We start from the raw sequence: 18441 nt of genomic DNA, 5'->3' as shown, positions 1-18441 counted from the left end.
TTCAATGTGACCCCAAACTTTTGAACGGTAGTGTATGTATATTTATATATAGTCAAGGTTTCTGTGGTTTATCTGTTATAGAGTGCTCAATACCGGGGTAGAGCGGAATATACGTTAGGTCCCTACAAGCCTGTTTCGCAGGTTTCCCTGCTCGTCGGCAAATTGTATGAAAAGTATTCCTAGCCCGTTCCTGCTGTGACACTGACATGAAATAATGGCAAATTTCCTCAGATGTTGTCATAGTCCCTGGCGCTCAATGTTAGTGCTAGAGTATTACTAAAACTGAATCCTGGTCAGAGATGTTTAAGGAAGACATGGATTTTTGTTGTTGTTGAATTATTTGTTTATTATTTTTGGTAGTTCCAGTGACTGCTTTAAAAAAGGTCTCAACTTTTATGTTCAACAAGTCTTTCGTTTACACCTTATGGAAGTTTGATGAACCTTTTATAAAATTGTTTGTTCTTATTTCCTTTTTTTTTTTTTTATCAAACTGAGATTTAAAAAACATATATACTTTTTTTATTTGTGTCTTTTTTGTAGCCTGATAAAAAGGGCACTATACATAAAATGTATTATTTATATTGTTATTTTGCACCAAAAATACTTTTTTTTAAAACAATTTATTTCCCAGAAATTATTTTTTAGTAAACACATGCATTCATTAAATTTAAGTTTGATTGAAAATGATAGAAATTGTTTCTCAGTAAGTGTTACATTTTCTTTGCAATTGGTGGGGGGCCACAAATTACATTTCTACTTCGGGCCCCAATTTAGCCAGGAAGCGGCCATATAAAAATACCGTAGTTCATTGCGGACATGCACAATCATGCTTATAATAAAAATGTTAAAACTGTTACTGATATTAAATATTCAAAACAGCAACTGCAGCAATTTGATGTTTATTTAAAAGGAAAAAAAAAAACTTTTTTGGAATTTTGCCCATTATCCTTTGTGATACAAGAACACAATGACAAGGTCTTTCTTTTTTCTGTGCATTCTAAATAGCAGAAAAACTGCTAGTAAGAGGCGGCTAACAATGCAGGTAATGGGGATACGATTGATTCCAATTTGATACATTTTGCACACTGAAGACGCTAAAACCAATCCAATGTAGGTCATTTTATGCTTAGCTATCGATACTTCGTTTCACAAGTTTATTCACAATTCCATAGAACAATTACAATAGTAGTGAATATCATTTAAAGATATTGGTAAGTGAAAGGGTCCCCCAAATAAGCTAGAAGAAGCTTTTGATACGAAACCTTTTACTCGGTAGCATTGGCTCAAAGCTAGCAAGACATGGCTGACATGGCTTTGTTTTTGCAGCCATGGGAACAAAGACATTGAGTGTGCTGAGAAGAGTCGATAACACTAGCCAAGGACGTTAAAAATAAATCTAAACGGGGGACATTTATCCACGAAATATGACGGTGAAGGAGATACGTACCATAGAAGGCCACTCTCTAAGGTAAATGCTGTTCAATATTATTATATCATGTTATAAAACTACTGTAGTTGTTTGTATTACATTCAGTCTACCGTATTGTTTTTGTTACAATATTCATGATCCAGATGTTTTTCTTATTAAAAAAACATGTTACATAGTAAAATTGTGGCGTTGTAAGGGGCTCAGAATAAAATGATGGCCTTTCAATAGGGAAATTAATTTGATATATTTGGATTACGAGCTCCATCACAGAACCAATTGAACACCTAAGCTGAGAAAATAATGTATTACGTAATAAGATATCTCATTAATAACTAATTAAAAATATAAATAGAAAAACTGGCACCCCAGGTTTAAAATGTTCACGTGACAAAACACTAATGTACTGAACTGCTGCTTAGTTTCCTACTTACCTTCACCTGCTTTTCAAAGGGCAAGACACAGTTCATTCGGTTAAAGTTTGTTCCTATAAATGTGTAAACAAGTAAAGGAGACAGACACCAACATCTTTAAATATAGATATTTTATGTACATCGTTTCATGACTAGCAAACAAACACTATATTCTTACACTGCGGATTCTGCACAGTCCTAAGTTCAATAGTAATTTGGTACAAAATTACTACAATAAATAAACCTCACCTCACACCAGTTGTACAAACAATAAATTACAAGCTCAGTGCTGTTCTTGCTGTTCGGCGAGAGGGCTTTTTATGGAGGTCATTCTGTGTCTTCAGAGCAAAAGTCATTTTTTTGGACACTGAACTTTGCAAACTGAATTTTTTTTTTACTTTTAATTATGCTGTCCATTTTATTGCATAACAAAAAGTGAGCAAAATTAACAAGTTTAAAAAGTGAGTTTGTTAAAATACAGTGTTTTAAAATTCAGTGTAAAAAGTACAGACAAAGTCCGTGCGGAAATATCAGTTTTTACTTCAAGACTCAGGAAGTTTGCAGTCACGTGACCTGTGTCATGTGACTGCAAACTTGACACCTCATTGGCTACTCCGGACAGAGGATTGATTCCTTCAGTCTTAATTTGCCGAAAGTGAGTCTTGAAGCAATGATTATTTCTGCACTAGATTTTTGACACTGAATATCATAAAAAACTGCATTTTAACAAACATAATTTTTAAACACACATTTTTATTCAATAAAATTGTCGGCATAAGTTGAAAAAAAAAAATGTAGTTCACAAAATTCAAACACTTGCACCTCGGGGTTCACGCGAGTCGGCGACCACCCGTGACACATGCACTCACATCCTTCCCGATGTCCGACCCATCCATCAAGAATTTCAGGAAGATCGGAGAATGTGGACGGAAGCTATGCCTGTTATAATTTTCCTCCACAAGGGGGCGATATTCGATATCAAAGTGTAATCATGATCAGACCTAAAAGCCTCATATAGGTGAGGAAGGAGATCTGATACATGTAAAGTGCTGTGATGACAGCTTGACGGTTGATTGAGCAGTTTTCGCCGCCAGGCTCCGCCCACTACGATCAGGAAATTAGGTACTGACCGATCCAGCACTTCAGGATGTCGTCAACATCATTTGTGCCAATTCTGATCAACATCTGAGTTTGTGGAGTCAAGTAATAAATGTTAAAAAATGTTGTCTCGCCAATAGATCCTATTTTGGCGACATGCCACGCCTACATCCTATGGCGTAGGCCAGGGGTCAGCAACCCGTGGTTTTAGAGCCTGGACCTCTTTCAGAGATGTATGGAAAAAATGGAAAAAGATGAAAAAATATATATATTTTTTGTTTTAATATATTTTCTGTAGGAGAACAAACATGACACAAACCTTCCTAACTGTTAGAAATCCCACTGTTTATATCAAACATACTTCATTGATGAGAGTATTTGGCAAGCACCGTTTTGTCCTACTAATTTCAGCGATCCTTGAACTCATCGTAATTTGTTTACGTGTACGACTTTCGCCGACGCTGCCACAGAAAGACGTGTTTTATGCCACTCCTTCTTTGTCGCATTTTGTCTACCAAACGTTTTATGCTGTGCGTGAATGCACAAAGGTGAGCTTTGTTGATTTTATTGATTTGCTGGAGGGCTTATCAGGCATATTTGGTCAATCCATGACATATTGCATCATTATGCCTCGTTTGTAGGTATATTTGAGCTCATTTAATTTCCTTTACTTATGTCCTCTGTGTATTTAATTGATATAAGCATGTCTCATGACTCATTATCTGTATGTAATATTGGCTGCATTTCTGATAGTTGTTTGTGTGCCGTGTTGTTCCAGACCACAGCAAACGTTACCCAGCTCGCAAAGATTGCAATAAATCCACTAGAAGACAGCCTGACGTTTCTTTAATTTAGACATACACATCTATACCTTTGGCCATTCTGAGCCAGTAATTTCCAGAAGTTATCTCATCCTGTGAGAAGCCTCCATTTTACTAATGTTTTCCAATGTTGCAAAAATGCGTAGAATAAAAATTTAAATACAACATTTCTGTCAACGAAGATTCGCGTCAGCCTTTGAAAGTAGGCTAATATAGCTAATATAGACACTCACATCATGTATTGCCATTATTATAACACTTATATAAGGCTTTTAATTTGTTGCGGCTCCAGCAAAATTTTATTTTTTGCATTTTTGGTCCAATATGGCTCTTTCAACATTTTGGGTTGCCGACCCCTGGCGTACGCAAAATTCATTCGCAATTTATCATCGCCCGTCTGTCATTTTGACCGCAACTCATTTGGTCAAAGTCCCTAGTAGGAGTTCCTTAAGGACTCCTGTTTTTGGTCTGAAAATGGCCAACGATAACCAAGATGGACGACTTCCTGTTTGTTTTCGAATATGGCATCTTGAGACTTTTGATGTGCGTTGTGTCATGACAGGCGTCTCCAGTGGTTTTCGTGACGATACATGAATCTACTAGCGGGGGCCGATTTTTTTTTCTAACTTTCAAGGGGGCGCTAGAGAGTCAGTTCTAAAAAAAATTGAGATCGGTAGGTCGTGAGTTCAAACCCCGGGCCGAGTCATACCAAAGACTATAAAAATGGGACCCATTACCTCCCTGCTTGGCACTCAGCATCAAGGGTTGGAATTGGGGGTTAAATCACCAAAATGATTCCCGAGCGCGGCCACCGCTGCTGCTCACTGCTCCCCTCACCTCCCAGAGTGTGGAACAAGGAGATGGGTCAAATGCAGAGAGTAATTTCACCACACCTAGTGTGTGTGTGACTATCAGTGGTACTTTAACTTTAATACATTTTTCAAAAATTGGTGAGTTTTCGTGCATGCTCGGGGCCTCAGAAATTCGATTGAATGGGGAGAAAAATAATGCTCGGAGCGATTACAGTAGGGCTCTCGCAGCCTTTGCTAAAAATCCAGGTATATAAATTCGATTTGTCCAAAAAAACCTTTTGTAATAAGGACACAAATGAACCCTCGTAGCTTTTTTCTTAATGGTGTGTGTCAGTGAGGTGTGCAGATGTGCACAGGGCTCTGTGATGATGCCTGGACGATAACACACATTGATATCATTCATGGTCTAAGGATGTATGCTCTAAGTCGAGATATTTTGGAATGCTAGGGAGTGCATACCAAATATTAATATGCCAGTGGAATGTCTTTGCATTGCACACACACACTTCAAAAATGAAGCACTGCACCAAACGTGTGATTTGTCTCCATGAACGTTAAGGAGGGCTGTGGTTACTTTACCCCTCCAGCAGTCCATTTGTTGTTGTTTTTTTCCTCGACTCTGCGCAGAGAAATAGGAAAATGAAGTTTGTGTCGTAAGGAAGAACGTTCTTCCTGAGTTGATGCAGAGAGAATTTCTCTCCGTTGTTTCCCCCGACTTTTCCGACTGCATTATTGTGCTGCTCGGACACACTGATAAGCACCGTTTACAACACCGCATGACCGGGTCGCCCCGTCCATTGTTGGTCGTCGTGTCTCGGGAGTCAGCTGGAGGCTGGACGATGAGACGCCTGGAAGCAAAGTCCAAATGGTCCCTGGGTTAGCTTGGGTTCTGCCAGCTCTCAGTGAGACTTGCTTCACAACATTCTCAGTCCCGGTCTACAGAATGTCCCAAGTTCATTGGTCCATAGTCCTCCCAGCCCCGTCCTGCCGTTTTTAGCATTTCTTCACAAGACAGTGTTTGAAGGCAGAGGGGCGGGAACTCAGCAAGCAGCCCTTGGACAGTTTCCCGCCCTGGTCCCTGCACTGCACCGTCCTGCTCTGCCAACCGGTGTCACAAGTCCTGGAGCAGCTCATCCACCCTCCCGTCGCCCACTGCGGCCCCGGCGGTGAGGTGGAGCGAGCAGCGGCCGGAGTCGGGGCGGAAGGGGGCGTAGCGGCGCTACCGGTGGTGGTTCTGGTCGGGACGGTCGTGGTGCCCTGCGGACGGGCTACATTCAGGTTAGGAACAAGCTGAGCGGTGGTCCTGCGCGGCACGAAGAAGCTGTAGCGAACATCCAGAGGCTTTTTGGCGTCTGTCGCAAGGATCTGGACCACCAGGGCTTCTCGGAGGGCTCCGGGGCCCATGCTGTGAAGCCACTCATCCTTTTGACTCCAGCCGCTGTAGTTGAGCACAGAGCCGTTGAGGGGAATGATGGTCTCGGAGGTGGAGATCATGAACTTGCCATTGAGGAGGTAATCCCCACTGGGTCGTCGGAGGGCGAGGTAGGCGGTGTAGCGGGTCTGGTCTTTCGCTTTGTGCTGGCGGACCTTGACGTGGGTGGAGCCTGCAGGTATCTTCACGACATCGGTGTAGCCCTTACTGTTTGTCAGAGGGAAAGATGGTGATGACCAAGTAGGAAGTGGCAAGTAGTATACAGGCAAGCAAAACAACAACATGTAAACAATGAAAGCCATAATGTGTGTCCTAAATAATCAATGTGAACATGCACGGTTGTTAGGGGTGCACAAAAAAAATCGATCCACATCTGAATTATGATACTTATTCACCTCAATTCCGAATCAATTCATCATTTTAAAAAATCGATAAAAAAACCTAAAAAAAACAACCTCTATATATTTATATATACATATTAGTGTTATCCCGATACCGAAAATGTGCCAATGGTCCGCGGGCCAAATAGCCATTTTTACCATGCAACAGCACGACGAGTAGCGTTGTCCCGATACCAATATTTTGGTACTGGTACCGGTACCAAAATATTGGTATCGGGACAACACTACTCGTGGTGCTGTTGCATGGTAAAAATGGCTATTTGGCCCGCGGACCATTGGCACATTTTTATTATTTAGATACTTTTCAGTACTTTTCTAAATAAAGGGGACCACAAAAAACTGCATTATTGGCTTTATTTTAACAAAAAATCTTAGGGTACATTAAACATATGTTTCTAATTGCAAGTTTGTCCTTGAATAAAATAGTGAACATACACGACAACTTGTCTTTTATCAGTAAGTAGGCAAACAAAGGCTCCTAATTTAGCTGCTGACATATGCAGTAACATATTGTGTCATTTTCCATTCTATTATTTTGTCAACATTATTAAGGACAAGTGGTAGAAAATGAATTATTAATCTACTTGTTCATTTACTGTTAATATCTGCTTACTTTCTCTTTTAACATGTTCTATCTACACTTCTGTTAAAATAATAATCACTTATTCTTCTGTTGTTTGATACTTTACATTAGTTTTGGATGATACCACAAATTTGGGTATCAATCTGATACCAAGTAGTTACAGGATCATACATTGGTCATATTCAAAGTCCTCATGTGTCCAGGGACATATTTCCTGAGTTTACAAACATAATATAAATTGAAAAAAAACCGAAAGAAGATGTTGTGATGCCAAAAAATATCGACGTAATCATAGTAGTATCCACTAGGTACGCTACTGTACTTGGTATCACTACAGTGGATGTTAGGTGTAGATCCACCAATGGCGTTTGTTTACATTTTGACGCCGGTGAGCTACAGTGTGTAGTGAAGCATGTTTAGCTATTCCTCGTCCTGCTGGGATGATTCTTGTAAGAAACGTACTTTTTTTGTCGCCATGGAGGAGAGGATTAGTGATTCAGAAGTAGCTAAAACACTGCCGACGGCGGATGGACGTTAGCCGCTAGCTAGCTAGCCATGTCTTAAAGCACCTCTTCCTGAGGGCGTTTCAGTGTTATAACTTCACCTTTATCGTTAGTTATTAGAGGCCGTATAGTACCGGATATGATTAATTAGTATTGGGGTACTATACTAATACCTGTATACCATACAACCCTAATATATATATATATATATATATATATATATATATATATATATATATATATATATATATATATATATATATATATATATATACAACGTATTTTTCGGACCATAGGGTGCACTGGTTTATAAGGCCGCACAAGAAATTTAAAAAAAAAAAAATTTTTTTTTTTTTTTTTTTTTAATTAAATCAAGATAAAAAACACAATATATACATTATATATCAATATAGATCAATACAGTCTGCAGGGATACAGTCCGTAAGCACACATGATTGTATTTCTTTATGACAAAAAAAAAAAAATACCAGTTAAAAGATGATTGTTACTGATACTTTCTTATATGCTTCTGCCTTTGCGACTTTGTGTCTGTAAGTAATATGCAACTATAATTATTTGATCCATCCATCCATCCATTTTCTACCGCTTGTCCCTATTTGATACTTGTTTATATTGACAAATGTGTTTTAGACTGCAATACTGTTCAGTTACAGACATTTACTATGTACGTCTAGCTTGTGTGCTATTGTGTGCTTAGCTGTTGTGTAGCTTCTAAAAGCCCATAGCCTACCATGCTTACCTTTTGTAAATGACTTGACTAAAATACAAGAAATGACCAACCTTGTGTGCTTATTGGAGGACATTTAAAGTTAAAGTTAAAGTACCAATGATTGTCACACACACACTAGGTGTGGTGAAATTTGTCCTCTGCATTTGACCCATCCCCTTGTTCACCCCCTGGGAGGTGAGCGGAGCAGTGGGCAGCAGTGGGCAGCAGCGGTGCCGCACCCGGGAATCATTTTTGGTGATTTAACCCCCAATTCCAACCCTTGATGCTGAGTGCCAAGCAGGGAGGTAATGGTTCCCATTTTTATAGTCTTTGGTATGACTCGGCCGGGGTTTGAACTCACAACCTACCGATCTCAGGGCGGACACTCTAACCACTAGGCCACTGAGTAGGTGGCCTAGTTAGATGTTAACTGGCTGTCCAGCTTTGCACAAGTAACGATGCTGCAGGACTGCTTGTATAGGACATTTTTGATGCAAAGTGATATAATCCGATCCTTGTTTTTTTTGCTAACATTGGACTGATATCTGACAATAATATCGAATGGGGACACCCCCACTTTAAGTCTCCTGGGCAGAAGCATAATAAAAAAATATCCTGTAACAAACGTGTCAGCATTATTCATTTTACTGTTTCATGACCTTACTGAAATATTGAAATATTGACGCCAAAAACAATTACCACTCCACTTCAACTTAAAACAGCATTTCAGACGGTTAATAATAAATAGATTATTGTTGTTCATACCTACCGTTGTTCTCTGTTTGACTCTGCTTCTAACATTTTACACTACAAAATAATACAAGTATATATGATCCCTGTTGATAGCCTATCGCAATAGGCTGCAATATCTGTTTCTTATCGAAAGTGAAAAAGAGCTACTCCTAAAAAATAAGTTAATTAAAATAAAATCTGCATTCTTCTCCTCTTGTAGACCACCATGTTGGGATCAGTCAGTGGGCAAGGGTTATGCTATGGTCCTCATATGTGAACGGTGAATTGGTATTCAACTTTTCAACCTTCAAGATATTATCACATAATAATTATATTCCAATACTTGACTTAAGATAAGTATTATGATACTTCCACAGGTTCATGATTGGGAGACAGCCATTCTACAGTCTGAGCCATGTCGATCCCATATGTCATCACAACTAAGACGTCATTCTAAAAGCACGTCCACAAGGTGCAGGTCCAGTATTTCGTCTTACCTTTTCTTGGTGAAGTTGCCCAGAACACGTATGCACCCTGTGCTGTCGCCTCCACATTTGCCGCACTTGTCAAACTGAAGCTTGGAGCCTATGATGCCGTCGCAGCCTGTTCGAACGCACTTCCCTTTCACGCACACCGAGCTGCTGTAAGGACGGCACTCGGTCCCGTCTGTCACCTGAAACCAAAGTGTAAGTTTAACATCTCTCAGCTTTGTTTTATGCAAACGTTGCAGAAACCTTCTGACCAATATTCTAAGGGCATTGAATCGATCACTACTGGAATGTTCGGATTGTCTTAAAGGACATTTTGCCTCTCATCGGAGCAGGCTTCATCAGTTCATGCTCACAGACTTAGATAGGACAGCTCGAGTCTAAGAAAATGGTGCCAAATCCAGTAATTAAATTAAATCAATTTAATCCGTGCTGTAATAGCCACAAAGTTCAGTGAGCAGGTCGTGTTAAGTGTGACCATGTTTGTTACATTTTTGTGCTAGTTGCATTTTTTTCCTGCACCATGACTAGGGAAGGTTGTTTGGATTGTGACATTTAACTCATAGCTGTGCTGAATTTACATGAAAGTATAATTAACTGACGTTAGTTACAATCAATGACCACCAAATGCTGTCGCAATGGCAGCTGTGTGTTAGCAATTAGCATATAATATCAAAAAACACCACCTCCAACAAAAAAATTTTTTGGAACTTGTGCTGTCAAAAAATATCCCACTGCTTTTGCAGTGGGATCTGAGCCGAGGATGTCGTTGTGGCTTCTGCAGCCCTTTGAGACACTTGTGATTTAGGGATTTATAAATAAACTTTGATTGATTGATTGACTGTCTCTCGGGCGCCGAGACCAAATAAAAGACGCCGGCGGGCCTGTTTGGACACCCTTGGACTAGAGCTGTCATATCCAATTCTGTGGGCATGGAGTGATGAAGCCTGCTTGGATGAGAGATTATTGCAGGCCTGGCAATTATATATATATATATATATATATATATATATATATATATATATATATATATATATATATATATATATATATATATATATATATATATATATATATATATATATACAGTACATTAGGGCTGTGAATCTTTGGGTGTCCCACGATTCGATTCAATATCGATTCTTGGGGTCACGATTCGATTCAAAATCGATTTTTTTTTCCATTCAACACGATTCATGATTCAAAAACGATTTTTTCCCGATTCAAAAGGATTCTCTATTCATTCAATACATAGGATTTCAGCAGGATCTACCCCAGTCTGCTGACATGCAAGCAGAGTAGTAGATTTTTGTAAAAAGCTTTTATAATTGTAAAGGACAATGTTTTATCAACTGATTGCAATAATGTAAATTTGTTTTGACTATTAACTGAACCAAAAATATGACTTATTTTATCTTTGTGAAAATATTGGACACAGTGTGTTGTCAAGCTTATGAGATGCGATGCAAGTGTAAGCCACTGTGACACTATTGTTCTTTTTTTTTTATTTTTTATAAATGTCTAATGATAATATCAATGAGGGATTTTTAATCACTGCTATGTTGAAATTGTAACTAATATTGATACTGTTGTTGATAATGTTAATTTTTGTTTTCTACTTTTGGATTGTTCTGTGTCGTGTTTGTGTCTCCTCTCAATTGCTCTGTTTATTGCAGTTCTGAGTGTTGCTGGGTCAGGTTTGGTTTTGGAATTGGATTGCATTGTTATGGTATTGCTGTGTATTGTTTTGTTGGATTGATAAATAAAAAATTAAAACAATTAAAAAAAAAAAATAGATTAAAAAAAAATGAGAATCGATTCTGAATCGCACAACGTGAGAATCACGATTCGAATTCGAATCGATTTTTTCCCACACCCCTAATATATATATACATATATATGTAAGCTGTGAAAATCTACTGTACAGTATGTGTGCTTGGGTCCTATTTTTAGGAACACTAATACAAAACCTCACAATAATGTCGGATTGAAAGCTAAAAATTTTATGCCAGACCGCCTTAAAAAAACGGAATGGAATTTTAAATTTTTTAACTGAATGAGACACCCAGAATGTACATGAAAATAAAGAATGTGGGATTTACAATATTAACTATGAACGATAAAACACTGAATATTGACAACATATGAACGTCACACCCCCTTTCGATCGACATATTTTATAATCAAGCGAAACGCAACAAAAATGCAAGAAACACAGCGAAATAAATATACAATCTGATATGTCACTCATCTTTAGAACTTTGTTGTAAAAATCTCATTCCGCGTCTGTCCCTGACACCCGCATTTCAGACTGGCCGCTCTGGAAACACTCTGTGGAAACGCTCCCCACCCAAACTGCTTGGTGCCTCGTCTGAGCTGCGGTGACGTAGATTACCATAGTAACTAATTAGATTACCGTAGTAACTAGTATATCATGCAAAAGCGCAGATTCCAACCATTGAAATACTCATTTGAAAACATCACTGCACATCATAATGGCAGCTACAGTTTCCATCTTAAAGATCTAAAAAAATGATTTGGGAATGTCCAGCGGGCCACATTGAAAAGCCTAATTCGTCCAGGTCTGGATTATCGTCTTCGGTTCAATGCCCTGAGAATAACCTTGAAATGAATGAGAAGGATCCCAGCTCACCCTGTGTGAGAACACCACATAGTAGCCAGTTCCTTTTGCTCGGCAGGTTAGTTTGCACACATCTTTAGGGAGAACTCCTGCATATTTGGGGACCCATTCGACAAAAGTCTTCACCCCTTTGGGGTCTGTTTGTGGGCCGTTGCGCACCTCACACTGCTCCTGACGGAAACTCTTATCTAAACAACAATAAAATATAGTTGGTTTATTCTAGTTACCAAGTCATTGATACAAATACAGTAGGTATTGCAACACTCACTGGATGGTGAACATGGTGCAACGTTGCAAGACCGGTAGATGGCTCTCTTCCCCGTGCAGTAGCGCCCGTTGTTCCGCGGTGGCGGGTTGTTGCACAGCCGCTGGGCGAACTGCACTCCACCGCCGCATGTTCTGGTGCAGGCGCCCCAGGAACCCCAGGAGCTCCAGCTGCCATGGTTGGATGACTGCGGCACAGAGGAAAGGGTTGTCACTCGGTCTGGACCATCATGGCAAAAATAATGATCAGGAGTGTGTTGATTGATATTGAAATCAGGACCAACAACACGGTAAGTATTTACTGTACCATCAAAACTTAACTTTAAATATAATTTAGAAAAACAACTGGATATAAATTAGTAACAAATAAACAACATGTAAAATGATAATAATAATAGTAACACAAATACATTTAAATAAAATTATGACAAAATACATTTAATTTTTTTGTTTTCAATTCTGTTTTTTTTTTTTTACATATTTTAACAACACAGAATGTAATTTTTGTGCGTCACAAATACAATTTTATAAAATGTTAATACAACGCAAAAACCCTCACATTTATTGGTACAATACATATTTGGACAATTTTGACCAGTATTTCAAATTCAAGCATAATAATTGTGAAAATGTATCAATAAGAGTTTTAAGTACATTATGCTTGTACAAGGTACTTTTTTGAAACCTTTATTTTGTAAGCGCCGTCAGACCGGATGTTGCGCACAGCGCTGTTACTGTGAAGGGAGGAAGTGTGCTGCTGTTCTTAACTTGACGAGTTCGGAGACAACTTGAAGCTGTTGAATAAAAAAAGAACGAGCCTCTCGAGTTGCGACGTTTGTCCTGTTTGTGCATTGGTTTTACGTCGATGATGTCGTTCACAACAACACAAGCCGATGAGATGTGTGTTGTGGGTGCATGAATTGTGCTTGGTCGCTTTAGCTTTGTGTTTAAAGTGGCCATCTCAAAGTTGTTTAGTTCAGGGGATGTTATAATATGTTATATTATTTCCCAAACAAATGTTCCTTCTCCTCATAATGACAACATTTCACTTACATTTGTGTCAATTCAACAGCGGATTATTTTTTACCTGGCAATTCTGTGACTCCGTCTGCGGTTATGTGAACGCGTAAATCCTATGGCCTTATTTATTTGTTGAGTTTAGTGATTGTTAACTAGGCATACTAGCGCTGGGTCAAATAAAAAGTAGCAACCGGGGTGAGATCCCAAACTTCTAGTAGACATGGTCTTTTTTTCACTCATGTGTTTCAAGCTCAGGAATTTGCACCCACTAATCGTTTTTTCCGATTATAATATTTTTCAAATCTTGAGAAGCCAAAATTTTATTAGCGATTAGAATTCAATCAATTGTCCGGCTTGCCGATAAAGGAAGAATTTGTCACCTCTTACCGAGTAGTGTCTTTTGCGTGTTTTATCCACGCACTTCCCCTGGAGGCAGATGCGGCCCTTGCCGCAGGGGGTCCCCTCCACCGCCGGTAGCTTCTTGGTCAGACACACCATCTGTCCCTGGCGGATCACTGCGCACCAGAGCCGAGAGCACACGTCCATCCCGGGGCACACCGTGTACTCCGGACCGAAGGCCAGGCGGCACTGGCGCACGGCGTCGTAACTCTGCCCTGGGAGCTCTTCGGGGCCCAGCAGAGGCTGGCGGGGAGAGTCGAGGAGGCACTCAGCTGCAGGGGACAAAACAGCGTATGATGATTAAGTCCACCCAATAACGTATTGTACAAATGGTATTTTGGCATCCTCTCGAAACGTCTAATTACTTAAGATACATGATCTTTGATGAGCACAATAACATCTCGGGCTGTGAATCTTTGGGCCCTCACGATCCGATTGAATTCTTGGGGTTAACGATTGGATTCAGAATCGATTCTCCATTCAAAATCAATACTTTTTTAATAACATTGGGTGCCAGTAGAAGTATTTAAGTCCCATCTTAAAACTCATTTATATACTCTAGCCTTTAACTAGACCCCCCTTTTAGACCAGTTGATCTGCCGTCTCTTTTCTGCTCTGCCCCCCTCTCCTGAGTGGAGAGGTTATCAGGGGACCACAGATGAGTTGTTCAAGGTCAGGACCCGGGGTGGACCACTCCTCTGTGCATCAGTTGGGGACGTCTCTGCGCTGCTGACTTGTCTCCACTCAAGATGATCCCCTGCTGGCCCCACTATGGACTGGACTCTCACACTATTAACTAGATCCACTCGACACCCATTGCACCGGTCGCCCAGGGGGTCGGAGGGTCCCCACATCTGCGGTCCCCTCCAAGGTTTCTCATTGTGCCCAGTGGGCTGAGTTTTTTCTTGCCCTGATGTGGGATCTGATGTCGTTGTGGCTTGTGCAGCCCTTAGAGACGCTTGTGATTAAGGGCTGTATAAATAAACTTTGATTGATTGATTGATGATTCTATGATTAACTACATATAGCCAATTACTTCAAAGTAAACTGGTTGTGTTTAGTAAAATTCTACCCAAACATTTAATAAAGTCAAATACAAATAAGCAGATATGGGCATCTACATCAACAGTATGATTTGCCTGAAGGAAAGATACTTATTTTTATTTTTTTTTTAATTACATTTTTTTTTTTTTGATTAAGAATCGTTACAAATAAGAATCGCAATTTTTTTTAACACCCCTAGTAAAATTCCTCGCTCAGTAATAGAGAAACAGGTCAAGCTCACATGGCTGCAATTTTCAGCAATAGTATAAATCTTTAACAGGCTCTTAAGAGCTCTCACTTTTAAAATAACTCCAGATGTTTGCTTCTGTCGGCGCAAAAAAATACTCACCATTGCCGTCGTCAAAGAAGTCGGTGATGGTGGCCGAGGTGCAGCGGCTCCAGGGTTTGGAGGCGTCGATGGAGGTGAGGATGGAGGACATGAGCCTCTTGTCGCTGTTCACGCCGAAGCGCTCCTCGCAGAATTTGGAGTCGTCGTGGGACAAACCCAGCAAATGGCCTGAGGCGGCGGAGGGAGAGAAGAACCCAAGCGTTATGGCGACACGAGAAACGACGCCGCAGGCTCGCACACGCGGCAGGAGTGAGCGAAGACAAACATAGCGACCGCGCGATACTCTCGCCAGCATCAGCAACCGCAGAGGTGCTGACAGGTGAGCAAGTCCGGACGCGTCCGTGTCTCTGTTTATGTCGTCGTGTGCGTGTTTATCCGTGCTTACCTATCTCGTGGGCAACGGTGAACGCGGCGTGAAGCCCGTCATCCTCGATGACAGCGCAGCTTCTTTCCGGAGAGCAGATGGTGCCGACGTCCGCCATTCCCAGGGTGTCACAGGAGTGATGGCCGCAGAGGTCCTGCGCAGAACATTTAGTTCACACCAGCACATACGCTTCATGTTGAGCACACTGTTTGTGTTAGTATCGATTGTCGTTTCCATTCGCACACATTCACGCAGATGAGGCCTCGGGGAGTCCTGCAAAATCAATCGGTTAATCTCAGGCACAGAAGGTCGTGCACGCACACAGTAGGGCCGCACGATTAATCAACATCGAATCGACATCAAGGTTTTGATTAGGGCCATAAATAATTTTGGTAACACTTTAGTATGGGGAACATATTCTAAGTAAAAATACAGTAATTTCCAGGAGTTATCTCACCTTCTGAGTAGCCTCTGATTTACTAACGGTTTCTAATGTTGTAAAAATGTGTAAGAATAAATATTACGTTTCAACATTTCTGTCAACGAAGATTTGCTTCAGCCTGCGACACATAGTCATGTTGATAGTAGGCTATTATAGCTAAAATAGACACTTACGTCATGTGTTGCCTTCATTATAACACTTACAGTACATACGGCTTTTAATTTTTTGCGGCTCCAGACAGATTTGTTTTTTGTATTTTTGGTCCAATATGGCTCTTTCAACATTTTGGGCTGCCGACCCCTGGTATAGTCAAATGTTATATTTCAGCTTCAAATCGGATGGGCAATATGAGCCAATCAACACGGGCGAAAAAGTGAGAATCCGTGTTTACGTGACGGCAACAAAGAAAAAGACCAAGTCCGACCTTGTTTTTCCAACTGGGGGAAAAAATGGTGCTTTAAGATGTTTAATATTTATTTAAGTGACATTTTTTCTTACAGGGATAAGAGTCCAGTTTGTTTATTTAGGCTAACTAAAAGTTATTTACCTTCCAATTACAGTACAATGGTAAACAATTCTACAGTGATGAGAAGTAAAAGTGTATATACTTTTAAATGGTTACTTGCATTATTATTATTTATTATGATTACATTACAATCACTGTATAGTTTTTATGGATTATTTCTTCAGTTTAAGAGCTAAATGTAAACAAAAGCTTCATATAGCCAAATATTTTTCAAGTAAATTATTGCATATTGTTCTAGTGCAGTGCTTCTCAATCATTTTCTGTCACGCCCCCCTTGGAAGAAGTAAACACTTTGACTATAAATAGTATTATTTGTCTATATAATTGTTATAACTCTACCTCTACATAACATTGTAAGCTTATTAACATTAAAGGAAACAACACACCAACCTTTCCTCGTCTCCCACCGTGGTTACAGTGAAGCCAAGTGCTACATACGCTTCATCATATACTGGTAGGGCAAACAAAGCATGCCGCCCCTGGAACCGCACTATTTGAGAAGGACTGTTGTAGTGTGTGGCACATCGAGACAAAAATATGTTGATTGACGGCCTAAAAGTAGCATGTCTTCCTTCACTCGTTATTTTGGCAGTTTTATGCATTTTCATGTCTAAAACATAAAAATCGCAATTTTGGAGAGAAAAATCGCAATTAGGTTCTAGCACACGGCACAAGCATGTCCCATGGTGACTGTTAAGAATTCTCCATGTTTATAAACGTTTTAAAGAGACTTTTATTGTGAAGCATTTCTTTGACAGTGTCACTTCCACTTCCTTTTGACCTGTGTTAACGTGTGGTAACTTGTTTCTCTCTGCTACGTTCAATCGGTGCTCTAGTCTTTAACGATGTGAGTATTCTGATGATTGTATGAGACTCATTTAGACTATTAATAGACATTACTGTGTTTGTGTAATGTTTAGTGGTGTTTTAAGAACAATATTGGTGCCGGGTTGTTAAGAAGCTACTGAACCCAAAATGTTGAAAGAGCCATATTGGACCACAAATACAAAAAAGTAATCGGTCTGGAGCCGCAAAAAATTAAACGACTTATATAAGTGTTATAATGATGGCAACACATGAGTAAGTATAAGTATAAGTGGCTAATTAGCTGTATTAGCCTACTATCAAAATGATTATGTGTAACTGTTAAGTGACAGTCCACACAACCGTGAGTTCAAGGACCGTTGAAATTAGTAGTACAAAGTGGCGCTCGCCAAATACTCTCATCGGTGAAACATAAACACAAACCTATTGTACAGTGGGCTTTGTAACAATTAGGAAGATTCGTGTCGTGTTTGTCCTCCTACAGAAACCATATAACAACAAAAAACATATTTTTCACCATTTTTTTTCCATTTACATACATTTTTGAAAAAGCTCCATTGAGCCACCACGGCGCCGCTAAAGAGCCTCACTGTTAAGGATTGCATTGCTGCTGCTAATGTGGCTAGTTCACGCATGCTATTGTGAAACGGCAATATATTGACAGCTTGTTTGTGCATGTATGTTTGCTGATCTTTATATAATTTCTCTGGTACATATATACTTTAAACATATCTATAGGCATACAAGACAGATCTTTGTTTGACTAGATAACAGAAATATTTTACTTGTGTATCACAGATACTAACCCAAATGAAAGTACCGTATTTTTCGGACTATAAATCCTTTCATTTTCTCAAAAATTGACAGTGCGCCTTATAAGCCGGTGCGCCTAATGTAAATGGTAAATGGGTTGTACTTGTATATCGCTTTTCTACCTTTTTAAGGAACTCAAAGCGCTTTGACACTATTTCCACATTCACCCATTCACACACACACACATTCACACACTGATGGCGGGAGCTATGTACGGAATAATTCTGGTTGTGCTTACCGACCTCGAAGCAATTTTATTTGGTACATGGTGTAATGATAAGTGTGACTAGTAGATGGTAGTCACACATAAGAGAA

General features: G+C 39.7%; 2 protein-coding genes across 3 annotated transcripts in view; one reads left to right on the top strand and one right to left on the bottom strand.

Annotated features, from left to right (window-relative positions):
• mrpl39 (mitochondrial ribosomal protein L39) overlaps positions 1-18441 on the top strand; it is a 350047-nt gene that overhangs the window by 183671 nt on the left and 147935 nt on the right. The gene's annotated exons all lie outside the window — the stretch shown is intronic.
• LOC133658205 (A disintegrin and metalloproteinase with thrombospondin motifs 5) overlaps positions 1982-18441 on the bottom strand; it is a 30403-nt gene continuing 13943 nt past the window's right edge. The window contains exons 2-9 of one of the 2 annotated variants that reach the window (XM_062059976.1): positions 15542-15674; positions 15157-15324; positions 13752-14035; positions 12349-12532; positions 12093-12268; positions 9449-9624; positions 6073-6209; positions 5711-6008 (exon numbers count right to left, since the gene is read on the bottom strand). In XM_062059976.1, coding sequence (XP_061915960.1) covers positions 5845-6008; positions 6073-6209; positions 9449-9624; positions 12093-12268; positions 12349-12532; positions 13752-14035; positions 15157-15324; positions 15542-15674 — 1422 coding nt within the window. In that variant the 3' untranslated portion in view covers positions 5711-5844. Of the gene's footprint in view, positions 6210-9448; positions 9625-12092; positions 12269-12348; positions 12533-13751; positions 14036-15156; positions 15325-15541; positions 15675-18441 lie in introns of both variants that reach the window. The other variant, XM_062059968.1, reaches the window with a different exon arrangement.

This window comes from Entelurus aequoreus, linkage group LG01, assembly GCF_033978785.1.
Source record: "Entelurus aequoreus isolate RoL-2023_Sb linkage group LG01, RoL_Eaeq_v1.1, whole genome shotgun sequence".
Taxonomy (NCBI): Eukaryota; Metazoa; Chordata; class Actinopteri; order Syngnathiformes; family Syngnathidae; genus Entelurus; species Entelurus aequoreus.
This window is presented reverse-complemented; position numbering and strand designations above follow the sequence as displayed.